An 18,557-nucleotide genomic window follows, 5' to 3' on the forward strand; every position below is an offset into this window, starting at 1 on the left:
GTCTTCCTCAGAAGAAAAGAAGGGGACAGAGACTACACAAGCATGGTGTGTGTTTATATGCCCACAGCAGAGGCTGGAAGGTTTATTGAAATTGTTGAGGTGAGAACAGAAGAACTAGCCTCAAACTGCTGCTGCCAGATCCATTTGTTTCCTTGGTTAGACATCTTATTTTGAATGTTACTTTGAGTTCTTGGTTTGGACTGCTGAGGCTCCAGAGAGTCTGTTTTTTTCAAACCCCATCTCTGAATGCTCTGTGGAGACTGTGGAGAAAAAATTCAACAGGTTCTCTACATCTGTGAAGAGTCCAGTGTTTGCTTTGTTACTTGCTAGTCAGCTCCCCACTACTCTATCTACAAGGGTGTCTGCCACAGAATGCCATACTATTATTTACTTAGTAATAGTAATCACTCACCTTTCTATCACCACCATTTTGTGTGCTTACAATAACTAATACTAATTAACATATCAAAACAATGAAATAAACCATATATAACCATTGTTTTAAAAAATCAGTAAAAAAAAGCATGCAGAGTATGAAAATCTAGGGGAAAAAATCCATTCTTATACTTCAAATGCTATATAAGAAACACATTTAAGCCACAGCAGTCTCTGTTCAAGACAAAGAGATGTAACTTTCTCCCATCCCTTTGCCTGCTAAGATTAAGCAGCAGATCCTATTACTTTAGCAGGACATACTAAAGAAGGCAATCATGCCTCATGAGAAATGTCTTCCAGCAGCTCAAGGAGGCACAAATTTTGAAGAGTTTTTAAAACTACGCTATGGTTGACTTTGATCTAAACTCATTCTCTTAGAAAAAATGAAGTCTACTGTTCTGTAGCTACAAACCATGGTTATTTTCCCTTAGTTAAGGATGAAAAAATAACTACTTTCAATTACTATTGTATATAATTATTATTAATAATAATATTTTGTTAGAGTTAGACCTCATTGCCGCTCCAAGAGTTCAGGTTGGATACAACTTTGCATGAACTGCCTTTCTATACTTATAAATCTATGGTCCAATAGGGGCAATAGATTTAGAGTTAGCAGAGAGACTCTCCACTTCAATGTCCTTTCCCTAAGATTTACTTTTCTTGTTTCTATACAGCATGTCTACTATTGGATAGACTGATACTCTTGGGTATTCATCACTTCCTTCACTGTTCAGTTCATTTCTTCTGTCCCTGACCTTTGCAGTTCAGGTTCTCACTTATGTTATTTTCTTTCCACAAATTGAGAAGAACATGCAGTAGGCTCTTAGCTTTAGAAAGATTTAAGTAATTCAGGTGTTACTTTCTTTCATGTAAGCACCAACCTCAAGAAGGCTGTATACTTTTCTATAACTTTAAAACTCATGCTCCTAATTTTAGTGGTTCTGCCTACATGGCTCTGTTATGATAATGTTGTTTTACATTACCAGGCATTTGGCCTATCAAACGCTAGCTTATATCCAAGTTATCCCAAAATCTATATTTTAGGTAATATTTTACTTGATAGCTTAAAGAATTCTCTTACCTGTTTCCCATCCAGTGTGTAGAGACGCTTAACTACTCCTGAATCAAGTTTGATGGCATCAGTAATATCAGTGAGAACCTGCTCAAATGAATGTGCTGTTTTCTTGTTCAGCAGAATCCGAACTGCTTTGCGTGGCTTCACACCACTCCTGATGATTGTGACCAGTTTAGGTCTAATGAAATCCTTGTTCTCCTTTGTATCTAAAGGGCTTCCTTTGGCCGTGGCTAGAGAGGGCACTGTGCGGGAAGTTGAGGTGGTCTTAACATTTACCGACCAATTAGGATTTACATTCTTTGTGTACTCCAGCTTCTTAAAAGGCTCTATTGAACCACACACATAGCTCTCTCCTACAAAAAAGAGAAAAAGGGGTGGGTGGGTAGAAAGAATTACAAATCATTAACTCAGCCAAAGCCATATACAGTTCTTTCTACAATCATTCAAGCCACTTCCTAAATATTCTCTTCAATGACACTGAAGACATGCTACTATTCCAAGGTCTTTAGTTATCAGATTTGAAAAAAATGGTCTGGCTTGAACATTACCCTGAGCTATACTTTGCCTAATCACATTTATTGAATAAACCACAGTTGTCCTATTCATACAACTGTTAAGCCAAAATCCAATAGACCACCTAATGGCTTAGTGTATTGCATTAACCCAATCATGTTCTAGAAAAGGTGGAAATTTTGAAAAAGAAAATGCAGTTATCACACATAATCAAAAGCCATGGAATCTCACAATTTATGGGAGGAAGTTCCTGAAATGACTTTAGAAATCATATAAAAATATGTAGCTCTGAAAAATTATTTTCTAACACCTCTAACATTTGTGAGATTGTAGGCAAATTGGAGGTGAATAGGCAAAAAGATTGGAGCCACTGTTACTTCTTCCAATTTCAGTTGCAGAATTACCTACAACATCTGACAAAGAAAATTAATCTGTTTAGGAAATACATCCTTTAAAAGAAAGAAAGTTTTAGCCCCAGTGCATTTTCAAGGAAACAGATATTTTACTGTAAACCGCCCAGAGTCACTCCACAGTGAGATGGGCAGTGACAAATTCAAAAATATAAATAAATAAACAAATAAATAAACAAATAAACAAATAAATTTAGCAGTTTCTATTTATGCAATGTAATCTGAAGCATCTTTTTAAAGCAGTTTGTTCTGGAAGAAATATAGTATATCTTAAGAGCCAAGTGACAAGGCAGAGTAATGATTTGCAAATGATCAAACAGGACATATTCTCTTTAATCTATGTTGACATGTACTATTTTTAGTACCAACCACAAGGTTAGATACCACAAAAGTGCTCTTTCTTTGTATGCTCTTCCAAACTTCATTAACGTTCAAGTACTATCATTTGTTTTTTGGCAGAAAATGTTTCCTCAGTGATGTGGTATTGATACACTGCAGGGCTCTCCAAAGCAATTGAATTGCAAGATAGTGAACATCTTACTTTATCCCACTAAATGAAATTGTTTGCTATTACTAGACATACTGACAAATAGAATGGCTGAATTTAGGCTTCTTTTCAACACTTCTCAAAGTCTCAGAAACAACGGTTTACTTTTAATATTTGCTTTCATTCATAGTGTTCAAGTGACCAAACAGCAGCCACTAGAAAAGGAATGTGAATGTATTCTGAAATAATAGATTATTTCTGTTGGGTAGCCAGTAAGGGCTAAATTACTGTGGATTCCTAAAATCCAACAATTGCCCTAATTCAGAAGCTGGCAACCTATTTTTCTTTTGATGTCTACTTTCTCCTGGAGTTGAAGCTGCATGGTAGCTAGAACCAAAACAACCTTGACACGAGCCTCAAACAAAAGTGGACAAAAATATCCATTCTTTCTTATATGCCTTTTTCTTTTTACTGTGCTTTCTCTCTTGCCCAAACACTAAGCTGCAGGGAATAGCTAGATAATACTTTACAGAGGTAAGAGCTATCTCTTGCCCTTGGAGTGTAAAATTAGGCTGAAGGCTGCATAAGAATTTGACTAAGGATTTAACTAAGGTACAGACTTAGGATTCTCTGACAGTACATGATGGGTCAGCTGCAGGAAGAAGCAGCCATTGGTTTTAAAGCAAACATAATTACCCCCTCCCAACTCTCATGTAAACCTTGGATAAAAGGCAGCTGCAGAGGGTCTTCCTTAGGTAATTGCACTTTTTAGGAATAGGAAGGACAGTTTATTCCATTGCTTGTCAATTATATGGGTTCATTGTATTGCTATTCGGTTAATTGCTGTGGTCATCAGCAACTGGGGGTAGGGAAACAGAATCACAGATTTTTTATAAACCTGATCAGAGTTTTGCTCTAGGTTTTCCTCTTCATTTTGCCTGTACAAGTTCAAAGTGACCAGTTATGGTACTGCAAAGTTTGAGAAACTCTGGGAAATATGGATTAAAATGTCATATCAAAAGTAAGAGGCATACTGATTTCTTGTCCAATCCTAACTTGAATGAGACCATTCATTTTATTTGAGGAAGGGGCATATACACTGATTTATCCCTGAAGGGGGTTGCAGCACTGCAATGTTTGGGAAGCCCTGCCTTCATGCATGCCAAGCGCCAAGCCTTGTAGGCCTTTAGAAGTCAACCTCTGAATAGCACCTAGGAGCGAAGTGCATGTATTAGAATTTGCAGCATGTGGTTTTTCCACTTCCAATGAAGATAAACTCAATGTTCAATAAACCCACAATCATCTAAGTAAAAATCCCAAACAAATAAGAATTCGATTGAAGATCGGCATTGACAAAAATAAAGATGTAGGAAACAACAATGATTAACTAGTTGCAAATAAGTGCCTTATTTTATAAGAAGATTACTTTCTATTTACTAATAACAACATAAACACAAAAGACAAAAAGATATATATATTAAGTATGTTGTATGTTCCTTTCATGCAGGCTACAAATATTATACAAAGGGTATAATATTTTAACAGCCGAAAATTCACTGAAGGAGAGCTTGAATATGCATAGAATAAATAACCCCTGAATAGATTTCCAGTTCAGCAGAAACTGCTCTTTAAATCACAGCAGATTCAATTGATATTGAATGAGATTAACCCTTGTTCACTTTTTCTTTACATACTTAAAAGATCAACAGTGATAAAGCTAACGGAAGTTTGGCAGAAAGAAGGGACAAGCGAAAGAGAGGAGTGACCAAAAGCTCTGTGTTCTAAGTGACTGAGGACAAGAGATCATCTCATAAAAAGTTACTGACAAAAAATGGGTGTGTCCTGAGAGACTCTGACCTCAATGAGTAATCTGAATGATTGCTTCCTAAAAATAGGAAAAATATAAGGCAGCCAGTATCCCAGGAACAAGCTCACAAAACAAGTAAGCAGGGAAGGGTAATTGCAGTCTACCAGTACAGATAAGGGGATGAGTGCTTAACCATTTTTTCCTCTAAATAAGCAATGCGTACTTAGCTAATCTGAGTTTTAGCATTTTTCCTGCATGTGCAGGACCTGCTTTACGGATCACCGAATGTTGGTCCATTGGTTGTAACAGGAATTGACTGACCAGCTTGTCACCCGAGCCTGACGTCATGGGCTAAGAGAGAGTGACAAGAAAAAATAAACTCTTGCCTACTTAAACAGAGGATGACAGAGCATGAGTATGTGTTGTGTGTACCTATATCTATATCTATGAGCAGGATATAGGAGAACAGAGGATATACCACTAGCTTTCAAGAAGGCAAAAGGAAATCACAGTAGGTGATGACTCACTACTGTATTATAAAGAACAGAAACAAAAGCATATCAGCCAGATTGACAAGCTCATTCAGACTACTGGCTGACACAAACATGGATCAGGAATGTAACAAAACTATTTACAAAACCTATTAAGTCCATTGATAATTACCCCCTCCTGCTAATCACTGGAGGAACTAATGATACTGCTCGCAACAGTTATAACATATATCATTTGAAAATCTAGGAAATTCTAGAATCTTGATGTTTTTATTTATCCTTCCAATCCATAACATAGTACTGCAGAGGTAAAGAAATAATACTACAGATGACTGATTGGCTTCAGAAATGATGTAAACAGGAGATATTTGGTTTCTGGAACCAAGCTCTGAATTACAGGGATGGTAGACTGCTGGTAAAAAAATGTGTTTGGAATTAATTAAGCATGGTGAGCTGGAACAGAATGGCTTTAAACTGAATGTGTGGGATTGGAGACAAAAATCCTGAAGAATGGACCTCAGATAAAGGACTGCACACAGGAAGAAAGTAGAAATATTGTTGTAATAAAGCTTGTTAAACCACCTGTGAAAAATCAGAAGGCTCACTGGCTGCAGTTTCAAACCATCCTAATGCTCAAAGTATGGGAAATAAAGATTAATTTGAATGGTTAGTACAAGGAGGCAAAAAAGATTTAATGGCGTAACAGAATTGTATTTAACTATTGAATATAAGCAACAGCAAACACCTATAGAGAGAGTTGTTCCAATGTCTCCTGTAGTCTGTCTCTAGAAATCAAATCAAGGGTGGATTTGAAACCTATAAACACTACCAATAAAGCTTCATGTTACACATGATACAATTTTTATCAAGGTTCTGCCCTAATAACTTCTTGTTTCTTACTAGAAAGTTCTTTCTGTCAGACTGATCTAATACTTTCCAAGTCTTACATAGGGCTTACTAATAATACTTAGTAACTTATTTGGTGTATAGCTAGTAAGTCAGTTTTGTTCCTTCTTTTAAAGAGTGGAATAATAGTCACATGTTCAACCCTTTAGAGATATTTGCCATAAGATCTATATGTTCAAAGGGGATTAGAAAAGATGGAAGCCCACCATTTAATATTAGTTTTTAGCAGCTTAAGAGGCATGAATCTCCAACCAGGTGCTTTCCCTGCTTTTGATTGTATTATGAGGTTAGTAGTTACGGAAGCTGGAACTGAGAGTCTATCTAGCAGGACATCTGGAAGAGGCCTAGATTCTGATATACACTCAGAGTTAACTGCAGAAATTAAGTAGAAGCATGACTCCTAAACAGCAGGTGATACCTGACAATCGATCAAAGTCTATATTTCATTTAGACTGCTTTTAACAGGTGCTAGAAAACCATAGAATTTCTCCACCTAACAGCTATGACTAACTCTTGCAAGTTTTCTACTAAATGTTCTTTTTTATCCTTACCAGAGTTTTAAACTGTTTTCCCCCTGCAGATAAAATATTCATGGGAAGGGTTTCCCATTACTTGGTTTTTATTTGTTTTATTAAATTCTCTTTACTTCACACACATTCATGGACATACCTGTATTTTGTTTTAATTATTGAAACCCAGACTTTGCTATGAAATGGTCAGATAACAGACCCTGCAAAACTGGATTAATACATTGCTGAAATCCTGGAATCTGATTAATTGCCTATTAGGATATGAAAATAACTTAGGGAATTATTACAGAAATTGTTAAGAAAGTACTTATTAGTTCCTCATCAAACTGAAAGAAGCATCCAAGCTTCTGTCTTGAAACTCTAGTCTTCCATATGTTTGTAATGAATTGGATGAAAAGGTGGAGGAAATTCTTAACAAATGTGTAGATGACACCAAAGTGGGTGGACAACTAATAGCTTAGAAGACAAAATTTAAAACCTCTTTGATATGTAAGAGAAATAGGCTGAAAATAAGAAAATAAAATTTAACAGTCAGATAGCTCTTCACTTAAGAAACAAATTAAATAGGTACAGTATAGGAAGAGGGATATCTAGCTTGCTAATAGTTTTTGTGAAAAAGATCTTGGAATACTAATTGGTTACAGACTGAACGTGTTAGCAGTGCGAAAAGAGACAAATGCAATTTTAGGTTAAATAAAAAGAATATGGTTTCCAAATCTTAGAAGATAATAGTTCCACTATTTTGCTTTGGTCATTCCAAACCTAGAGTAGGTTCAGAGAATAACATGAGGATGATTAGGGACTAGAAATAAGGTCCCAGGAAGAGAGGTGGAAGGAATTTGAAATGTGAAGCCTTGAAAAGAGAAGCTTTAAATCACTGGGAAGTTTATTTACTTGTTCAGGAATGATAACTGCCCAGGAAATACCCAGGGTTAGGATGATATGTTATTTGATATATAAATATGTTATTTGATAACATTATATAAGAATATGTTCATTCATTAAGTATTTGAATTTAGATAGAGTTTTGTTTACAAGGGTTCAGCCAAAAGTGTGACCTGTACAAAGAGGAAATAAAGGTATTTTATGTTTTTACTTTTCCATGAGATATTTTAAAAAGTCAGGTAAGTAGGCAGATAAACGTAACAGCTTAGTGAAACCAAGAACTGGAAAATTCTTTGCTATTAAAATCTATGAAGCAATAATCATTCATGGATATATAGAAAGAACATTCAGAAAAAATATACATAACATGGAAATTACTGTTTGAATCATGTACAGTGCATGCTACTATTGCTAAACTGAAATTTCAGATTTAAATACCCAGTGAAGTTGTTCTAAAACAGTGTTGTCCAAACTTGGCCACTTTAAGATGAGTGGACTTCAACTCCCAGAATTCCCCAGCCAGCATGGCTGGCTGGGGAATTCTGGGAGTTGAAGTCCACTCAAAGTGGCCAAGTTTGGACAACACTGTTCTAAAACAAACATAGGGAACCCATGACCTTCCAGGTGTTGATGACTGCACATCAGCATGACCAATAATGCAATTTCCAGTGGAACAGGACTGGGTTACTTACAGGAGCCCCTGTTCCTGGTCATCCCCCAGCTCCCTCCCAGGTCCCATTCTGAAACAATGTCCATTTAATGGGGCTTAGGACACGTCTTATCTGTGGTTGCTCCTGGCATGTGGAATAAGCTCCCACCAGAGATTTGGATGGCCTTGACTCTACCAGCCTTCCAAAGACCTGTCTTTTCTCCTGTGTCAGACTGGTAGATGAGCCCGTTCTGTGATGCGTATGTAGGTTTTTATCATTAGCTTCAATTATATTTTCAGTATTTTTTTTATTTTATTGCATTTTTTGGGTTTTATATTGTTATTTTTGATGCTTCTTTTTTGCATATCACCCCAAGTCACAAATTGTGAGAGGGGCAGTCTTATAAATCTTACGCATAAATGAATGAAATTGATGTTATATACTAATCTCTGCATAATATGTTCTTGATTTCATGTATCTTGCTTCCTGTGTTGTTGGAAGAAAATTCCATAAATAGCTTCTATAAAACCAAAATAGGAGAGGCTTTCTTGTTAAATAGAAACTGCCATACACCCAAGATCTGAATTCAAAAGTTAGATCTTTATGTTTAAAACAGAGGAAAGTATCACAGGGCATTATCCCAAAATAGCTACCATGGGAGAATCAACTATTCATAAAATGACTACCATGGTGGTTGCAGTCATTCACCAGAAGGCAAAATGGTGAAGTTGTTTCCTGATCCTTCAAATGATTTTTTTGTTTGTTTGTCTGAGCAAGAGAGCATTTTTCCATGTCAAGCATTCAACTGCAGCTACACAAGATCTTCATTTTCAAACAGTGTCCACAGGAATTATTTTGAAAATAATAATGTTGAAGGCCACAGCTTGTTTATGTGGCTGCTACCCATTTATTTACTCCCTTGAAGAAAAAGAAAATCAGCTGGGAGAAGAAGCTTAGCCGGTGTTAGACGTGTTCATAAATACCATATTATGTTTAAAAACTCCTTGCATTATGACTCATTTGCCACTGTTCTCTCCAATAAAGAATAAAATGAGGCCCCAAAAGGTAGAGAAGCTGTACATATAAGACTTTTTACAACACCATAATTTCCCTTATATCATTAATGCTGTTACCAGTGTGGCTAAAACAATACCACCCATATATAGGCAGGAAGGATCAGCAAACTTAGGAACCTTTAGGTCTGTTCAACCTTCCCCCAAGTGAGGGGGTATCAAAAGCAGCCCAGAAAGGAATATAATACTCAGCAACCACAAAATATTGATGGATTACTGTTCTGAGACAAAAAAGGGGATGAAATGGAGAATCATAAAGGAGAGCATGAACAGAATCATGAACAATTTACATGGGAACATTTGTTGCAAGTCTTCCTTGACCCTTTATTTAAAAACTGACCTTCCACAAGTTGGTCTAAGGTGGTGATCTTCTTTGCTCCATCAATAGTGTAGATGGTTCTCACACCCTGGGGCAGATTGACGTTATCAGACAAAGTTCGGGTCAGATCAGCCAGCAAGGCTTCATAAGATCTAAAGCGATCAGGAGATATGGCGTATACAATCCCTTTGAAATAACGGTCCCCATTGCGATAGAAACGGACTTTTTTGGCTTTCTTCTCAGAGCTGAGGGTTTGTAGAGTGCGGGTTCGGTAGAAACTGCAATGGGCACTATGGGTCGGGCTAGGGAGACCATTCACCCGTGACCCTCGGCTGTACCGCTGTGCTTTATCACGCTCATCAAAGTGTTCCAGCTCCATATCTCTCCCAAAGGACATTTTCAGAGTTAATCTGGGAAAAAAGGGGAAAGAACAAAGGAGAAGCTTATCAATACAACTGTAATGAAATAGTTGCTTTATTAAAACTGGGTAGCAAGGGCTTTGCTATAACCAAGCTGAATCTGTCCAATTCTTTCAAGAATGCTAGCTAAAAGAACCAATAGCTAGCATAATGTAGTTTAGATTATATATTCAAAAAAATTGGAGGGTAATTTTTCCCCCAGTATCAGTTAAAGACAACAATTTTCCTTGACTTTTTAAATAATCTACTTTCCTCCCTCCATATGCCCAAAAGTTTTCTCCATTACCTTCTATTGGATAACCATATATTAGTATCTGAGATTATTAAATACGATTTTCAAACCTAACTGAAGGACACAAATTCCTCATTCTTCTACCTCTGTTGAACCAAGGACTTATCCAACTAATTGATCTGTAACACAATCAGTGCAGAGATTTAATTCCAGTGATGCAGTGACTAGGTTTCTTCTTCAAGGTAATTATTCTGTTAATAGGAATATTAATAGGATGTCACTTTTTTGGACTTCAAAGCAGAGTTTCATAACTGAAAAAGTGCAAGTCATCCAGAAGTGGTACATTCAATGCTCTTCCAGTCACTGTTGTCAGTTAAGTCTTGCATAGCAAAATGTTAAGCGACTATATAACACCAGCAAAATGTTGGCGACTATATAACACCATAACAAAATGTTGGCGACTATATAACACCAGCAAGACAGCAAAAGTGTACGGTTATAATCCTTTCACTCGCTCCAGCTTGGGTGACCTCCAGATATGAGGAGTTTAACTCTCACAGTTGCTGAGAACTCTGGGAACTAAAGTCCACATATCTGGAGGGTACAGAGCTTGGGGAATGCTGCCCCATATTATTGTGTAGTTTTAAAATGTTACAGTATTCATTCCTACATCACTAACACCTAGAAGTACAATGCAGCCCTAAAAAAATCAACAAGAACACACACTCACGTATCAAAATAATCCAGTTACAACAGTGTCCATTCTTTTCTAAGACTTCACTTTAATCCTTCTTTTGAAATCCGTGTTCTCCTTCTCATCCCACTGACAAGGCTACACCACATAATCTATTTTGCATGGATAAATTTAGGAGGTCAGGCTTCTGCCACTTGATCAGAATTAACATACTGAATTACTGTACAGATACTGTTATTTAAATCCTGACTTTCCTGTTAGTACAGTAATTGGTTAAAATGAATGAGATTTTTCCTCTATAAATCCAACTGAATAAAGCAAGGTGACAAACATCGCTTTTGTTAAGATGACGGTGGACAATCATTTTCTTTCCCTTTATTGCCATTCTGTTACATTAGAACTGCACTGAAGCCAAAACATGTCCACTCAAAAATAAATTCCATGTATGACACTTATGTATTCCCAGAATATTATGTAGCAGACTGCCTCTATATTATATGATTGAGGCTTCATATATGGATAACTTCTGGGAAATCTTTAAAAAAAAGTTGTCTTAGAGCAGTACAAGGGCCGCATACACACATCAGCTTGGAGTGGCTAATAATTCAGAAGCCTGATTCTAAGAATATAAAATCCCTGTCTCTCAATGGGATTGGGCTTCCCCATGGAGAACTGGCCTGCAACCTGGGGATTTTCCTGGACTCACGGTTGCTGACTGAATAACAGATGGAAGCTGTGACAGCACCACCTTTGCCCAGATTCAGTTATATGCTAATTGTGACCTTACCTAGAACAAAATATTCTGAGGATAGTCAACCCTTGACTATCTTCATAATCCTGTGCATGGATTACTCTAATTCTTTTTTCACGGTGCTGACTTTAAAGACCTATATGCAGACTTCAACTGATGCAAAATTTGCTCATTGTTCAGTTGTGGTATTGTCACATAACATTTCTTTCACAGGAAATGGATTAAAGCTGGTTATCACCTATATGGTTTAGGACTGGAGTATCCACCTCCCAAACAATTTCTGCTTACCTAACCTGGGTGAACAGAGAGTACCTGCCCCACTTATCAAGAGGTGAGAGGAAAGGCCCCCCTCCTATGGAATAATTTGCTCAAGGTGATGACAATTCCAACTTTCATGGCATTCTGGAGACTTGTATAAAACAGTTCTTTTGGAGGACCTTTAGTGAATATGATGGTATTTTTGACACCTGGTTTTGGCACAATATTTTTATTGTTTTGTCATTAATATATCTCTATATTAATGTATTACTACTTTTATTTGTACACAGCTTACAGCCTTCAGAGTTAAGTAGTATATCAAAATTATACATAAATAAATACATACATACATACTCCTAATATAGGGAACTCTCTTTGAGCTACTGGTCAAACTCACTTAGTAGCTAGGTTCAAACAGTACATGAGCCATGATTTATTGAATAAAGCACAATTGGCTGATTCATACAACTTGTCAAAGCTAAACAAACTATATCACGACTTAGCATGTTGTGTGCATCAGGCCAGTATGATCTTATTCTGCGTCTCTCCCAATTCCAGACAAGGTTTGTTCCTACTTCAAGATGCCAGGTTTCAGCCTGGGACCTTTTTCTGCAAAATGTGCACCATGACACTGAACAACAGTGAGAAAATGTTGACAAGCAAGCACATCCTGCAGCACAGTGCTTCAAGGCTGCAATCCTAAACATATTTACTAAGAAAGCACAGTTTTATAAAGATATAGATATAATCTCAATGTTACTTTGGAGGAAAAAAAATACCATATCATACATATGTGAATTTTTCAGTCTCATAGGTTTACACCCAAACAATCTTTTTCCCCCCTTTATTGAATAGAAAAGAATTCAAACATGCATTTTCTTATATATAACATGGCAATACCATGAAGAAAAAGCTTAGAACTCAATTCTATTCATGCATAAATTGGCCTTGGATTCATTGCATCTTACTTCTAAATCAACAGGTACAAAGTAAGGCTAGTAAATGCAAAAATAACACCAAATATCAATAATATACACATCTGATTTGAAAGTAGTTTCTCTCTTATTCTAATTTCCAATCAAGAAAAGAAAAAGCAGAACAAGGCTTTCTGCTGATATTTAGGTGACAGCTATATGGATAATGGGAATGGGCAGAAAACTATATTAGGAATTTCAAAATGTTTTTCAAAAAACCATCTCCTTTCAACAGTATTTCAACATTATTTTCAGCCACGTGATAACTATGCTTAGAACTATAGCTTTTACTATTTTCTGCATATAGAATTTACAATCCAGTCTTAATTTTAACATTAGATGAGAACCCAATTTAAACCCAATCACATTTTTTCATCTAAAGTGGGCATTATACATTAAAAATATAGCAGAAACATACCATTGGCTGAGTTCATCCATTGGATAAGATCATAATGTAGTTTGCTTTAGTTTAGCATTATGTGAAGCCAGACATTGTAATTTATAAAGAATGGCTTATGGCTTAGTGCTGCGAGAAATCAGACAGTTGTGACTTATTCAGCAGACTGCAGGTACAAAAACATAAGTAACTTAATATGATGTGCAAATCCTACCACTAACTTTTCTCTTAATACACATAAGCTAGGTACACAAAGCTCTGGATGCATACAGGTATTTGTCATTGTGTACACCCACAATCCACTTTTGAATAGTGAACAGGGCTATCACTAAAATTTGACTGACTACCCAATAGGTGGATTCATAGATTGTTCCAAGTCATGATTTGCTCAACCATAGTTTACAGTATCACAGTAGCTTGGTCTATAAACTAAACAAACAAAAAAAACCCTCCCATGTTATGGTTTTTCATGATGTGTGAATAAAATATTCCTTATTATTATTAGATTTTTATACTATATATATTTATACATACACACACTCAGTCAACGTAAGGCAGCGAACATATGTAATACTCCCAGTTCCTATTTTCCCCACAACAACAACCCTGTGAGGTGGGTTGGGCTGAGAGAGAATGACTGGTCCAAAGTCACCCAGCTGGCTTTCACACTGAAGGGAGGCCTAGAACTCACCATCTCCTGGTTTCTAGGCCAGCACCTTAACCACTACAGCAAACTTGCTCTCCTGAAATTTTCTCATTGAAAATGAACCAGTAGGAACTGAAGAAAAAAAATCTTCCCCGTTGCTGATTTCCAGCAGCATGAATATAAAGATCACTTTTAGCTACCAGGATATTTACTCCAAATATTGCACTGGGGAATTTCCATCTGTTGTTCTCAATGGGATTGCACTGCCCTAGAAAAAGCTGGTGTGCAATCTGGAACCCCTTCTAGACTCATGGCTCCTATTGGAACAGGGCAGGTAGAGACATAGCCAGTAGAGCCTCTGACCAACTTTGGTGTGTTTGCCATTCCTGGACCAGAAGGTATTGAAGACAGTGACTCATGCCTTTGCCATCTCTCAGACTATGCAATTTTTTCTATACAATGAGGCCCTTGAAAATGACCCAGAAGCTGCAGTTGGCACAGAATGCAGTCACTCACCTGCTGGCCAGTGCTAACTGGTTCAGCAGAATAACACCTATTCTGCAAGAGCTCCACTGATTGCCATTGGGCTTTCAGGCCTCATTCATAGTGCTGGCTGTTACCTATAAGGTTGGGGACCATGCTACCTCATGTAAGGTAGAATCTGTCCACCTTACATGATCTAGCTAGGAGACAATGCTATGGGTACTCTCTGAGATCAGAAGGGTGGGAACTTGTCATTCTCAAGTAAAATAGCTTACCTTCGGAGGTTAGGCAGGTCTGCACACTTTTATAGGAAACAGTTGAAGACCTTCCTTTTTTGCTGGATTGGGGGGGGGGGGAGTTTAGAACACAGCACCAGATTTTTAAAGATTTTTTTAAAATATGGACATCTTTGTAAAGATGTAAATTTACATTGTAAATCATCTAGAGTCATCTGAGTAGGCTGCATATAATTTTAAATATATATTATGGCACTAGAACTTCCAGAGTTGCCAAACAGCATGGCCAATGGCATTTAGGCTTGCTGGGACTACTATTCCATAATTGGTACTACTGACTAGGAGTTCTAGATATCTGGAGATCAATTTGAAAAGAATTGTTTAGGGAAGATAGAGAACATAGCTCTCCAAATGTTATTAGATTACAACTCCCATGTTCTCTTACCACTGACCACACCAACTAAACTAGTTCAACAACATTGTGAGGGCCATACGTTCTTCATCTTTGTTTTATCAAGATTTCTTAAATCTGCTTACAGGAACTAATCAATATCACTGCTACCAATAAACCCAAAGTTAAGATGTCTTCAAATTTAGCTTGATTCCCAGAGATTCCATCCACGCAGTTTTCTTGGCAGCATTATGGGAGTGGTTTGCAATTGCCTTCTTCTGGGGTATTTTTCAACTTCCTAGTCTAGCTTCAAAACTGAAGATGCTGAAACCCTTAGAGAGAAGAGCAAGGCTGGATTTACACATCATACTAGCCTATAAACCATAGTTTACGAATCATAATGGCTGGGTTCAAGCAAGATGCTAAATCATGGTATGAGTTAATGTATCATGTGAATTCAGCCAAAGGCCATTTAGGAGAATTCTTGTCTTCTTACAATTGGCAGTTCATGTTGACTTAACGTGGATGTACTATTATCTTGAATTAGGCAATGAGCTATACATACTAGTACATGGAGATTCTCTATTTTTGGTTTCAAAAGTAAAACTACAATTTGAAGTCCTATCTAATCAAAGATGATGATGAGATGTAACAATAACTATGACACAGCAATTATGTTGTGTCTGGAGGCTGAAGGGCCAGGTAAAGCCCCAAGCTAAATCAGTAGTATTTTCAAAGCATACTTCTAATTCCAAGAAGGAGATTATACAGAATACATATAATATTAGAAAGGCATTTACAACTACAATTCCAAACAATAGTGCTGAAAATGTATTCTGCAAATCAAATAAAACTGCAGAAGATTAATATTTAAGATGAATTACAGATTTTAAAAGATCATAGAAGTTCTATGGGGTGATATTCTCTTTAGTAATGAATCATTTGATTCAGTAGGAGCTCCTAAAATGGAAACAAGATACCATTCTACAGCTATGTCATTCCTCAAATCCTGTACATCACATGAGAAGACAGGCAACAATTCTTAAGGCACTTACACCAAAGTAGATCTAAAGACTTTGACAAATTTAATCCCAAGAAGAGGGTTTAATGGCATCAATGTTTTAAAAATTAAAATTTTCATGTGATTTATCATTCTCGAAACTGATCACAGGTTACTGAACACACCCTGTAGAGTGTCTGATACCCATAGTTCACACTACATACATCTATTACAGACGGATTTCACACCCTGCAAATGTGGGTGGTGATTTCATAAATCCATCAAATGCAAACCCAAATATATGCCACAGATCAGCAACAAATCATTCAGAGACACTGAACAATAGACAGACACTCAAAAAGCCATATCCTCAGTTACATAACGTTTTTGTTTTATTTAAGGCATCTGTTAAAATGTGGCGCAAGAGCTTTAAATATAGAATAGAAAGCCACGTGGACCACCTAGATTCACGGACAGATAATACGTTGTCTGGCCAATTAATTGGGGAGGGAAAGAATCATTTTTGCTCTCTCCTTTTTGAAAAGTGTCGTTATTTGCCACCATGTTAGCAGATGGGACACGTTTTCCTTGTCTCTGCCTGCCCATTTCTAAAACATGCTGCAGCTCTCCAAGCCTAGCTTAAGTCTCCTCCTGTCAAGCTTAAGATAGGGGTAGACACATTTTTACAGCTGAACCTCCTTTACAGTATCGATTACCAAATGAGGCAATTAAAAAAAAAACACCCGAACGTTGATTCTAAGACGCAACCCCTTTGCTTCATACAGGAGCGTTCCACACAATGACAGAAATCTTCCCTCCTTGACAGAGAGGAAAACCACCACCACCTCCATCTCCATCTCTCTGCTTTAAACCAACCAGCCTAAAATGGTGCTAAAATTACACAGCACTACCTCCACGCTGCGGGAGGCAGGAGGGAAAGAGCCCCCCCCCCCCCCGCCGCCGCAACCACTTCTCAACCTCCTCCAAGCCTCATTCTTCCAAGACGCGCATCCCTAAACAATGGGGACAGGTAGGTGAGCCACCCACGCACGTTTTCCCTGCCGAGCATCTGCCTGCGTTACAAACACGAAGCGAAGGTGGAAGGGGCCCCGACGCTGATTGCTTTCTTCCACAGTCCTCCGAGTGGGGCGGGGAATGGCTTTGAAACTATCGCCAACGCTTACCTGTGCCTTGAAAATTTCAAGTTGTGGCTCTCTCGCGGCTGCAAGCAATTGAACTTGTTTGCTGCAAAGGGGGTGGGTACCTCCGCCGCTGGTTCTCCAAAGACAAAGCCCAGCTTCCACTGCCACCGGCAGCCCTGTGCTACCCGACTACTTAGCCTGGCAAGTGCGGCTGTCCAGGGAAGGCTTAACTGGCTTTGGCTTTGTTGTGCGGCTCCGCCTGTCCCCTTTCTCCGCCGGCTGAATCCGCTGCCGAGCCTTTCCTACAGCTGCCGAGCCTTTCTTCTCCTGCCGCTGATGGGAGCGATTTGCATTAGCCCGTCCCTCCTGAAATGCGGCTCTTCACACCAGGCTGGGCAAATCTAGCACGCTGCATCTGCCAGAGGGCGGTGCCTGCGCCTCCGCCCTTATTCTGCCCGCTTCTCCGAGGGAGGAATTGTTAGAGACCCCGAGGAACTGGGAGCGCGGGCAGGCGTTTTCTCCACCCAGTTGGGCACTGGGCATCATGCACTTGTTCTTGTTTGCTTGGAAGGAGATACCATTTAAATCAATAAGTCTTACTCCTAAGTAAGTGGGCACTAAACTGCTGCCTGCCATACTCTTCAAGCCTTATTTAAGGACGTGTTTATCCATGGTTAATTTAATCATAGTTTATGTGGCCCAGCTTTCTGGGTTTGCATGAGGCATGGAACAAACAATCACAGGGCTGGGTTCACAAAACATGCAAAGCTGTCACAGTTAGCTAGTTTGTGCTTTGCATTGCATTGTGCTATGCAAAGATACTGCCTGGCAGGCTCTGTTTTACTACTATAACTAGGCCATGATCTATGCATTCTTCACTTGCTAGTTTCCATATTACAGAATATCAGCCAGCTACAAAATACAGAAGATAACAGGACAGAAATTTAGGGCAACCTATAATTATGTTGGCAAGCATTGGGGTCCTCTGCTATATTTCATGGTTTGGGGACATCTAGAGAGCTACAAGGAGAGAGTGAGAACACAAACTGGGCAAATTCTCCAAATTAAATACTAATTACCAACTTCAATTAGCTGGTACTTGTGTAATCTCTGAATAGCTCCCAACTTGTTCCAGTACAATTAAAGCAAATGGTAAAGACAAGCCTCCATTGTTAAGCTTGACTCTTAGTCTGCATGGAGATATCCATAAGGTTTTCTTGGCAAAAATATGAAAGTGCTTGCCATTGTCTTCAACTATTTTTTTCCCCACTTTACAGACCAGTCTATAGTCTGGGTCTTAAGTACTAAACAGTCTATGGCCCAAGTACTAAACTGGTGTGGCCCTACTTAGCT

General features: G+C 38.1%; 1 protein-coding gene across 1 annotated transcript in view; it reads right to left on the bottom strand.

Annotated features, from left to right (window-relative positions):
* Window positions 1-17,550, bottom strand: part of DCLK1 (doublecortin like kinase 1) — a 190,735-nt gene extending 173,185 nt beyond the window's left edge. Inside the window, exons 1-3 of the mRNA XM_088140733.1 lie at window positions 17,247-17,550; window positions 9,603-9,991; window positions 1,517-1,863 (exon numbers count right to left, since the gene is read on the bottom strand). Of these exons, the coding sequence (XP_087996859.1) occupies window positions 1,517-1,863; window positions 9,603-9,978 (723 nt within the window). The 5' untranslated portion in view covers window positions 9,979-9,991; window positions 17,247-17,550. The remainder of the gene's footprint in view (window positions 1-1,516; window positions 1,864-9,602; window positions 9,992-17,246) is intronic.
* Window positions 17,551-18,557: the final 1,007 nt, after the last annotated feature.

Source organism: Python bivittatus, unplaced genomic scaffold (assembly GCF_059951505.1).
Source record: "Python bivittatus isolate LINGU-HERP-01145 unplaced genomic scaffold, Pbiv_v1 ctg000340_np1212, whole genome shotgun sequence".
In the NCBI taxonomy this organism is placed as follows: domain Eukaryota; kingdom Metazoa; phylum Chordata; class Lepidosauria; order Squamata; family Pythonidae; genus Python; species Python bivittatus.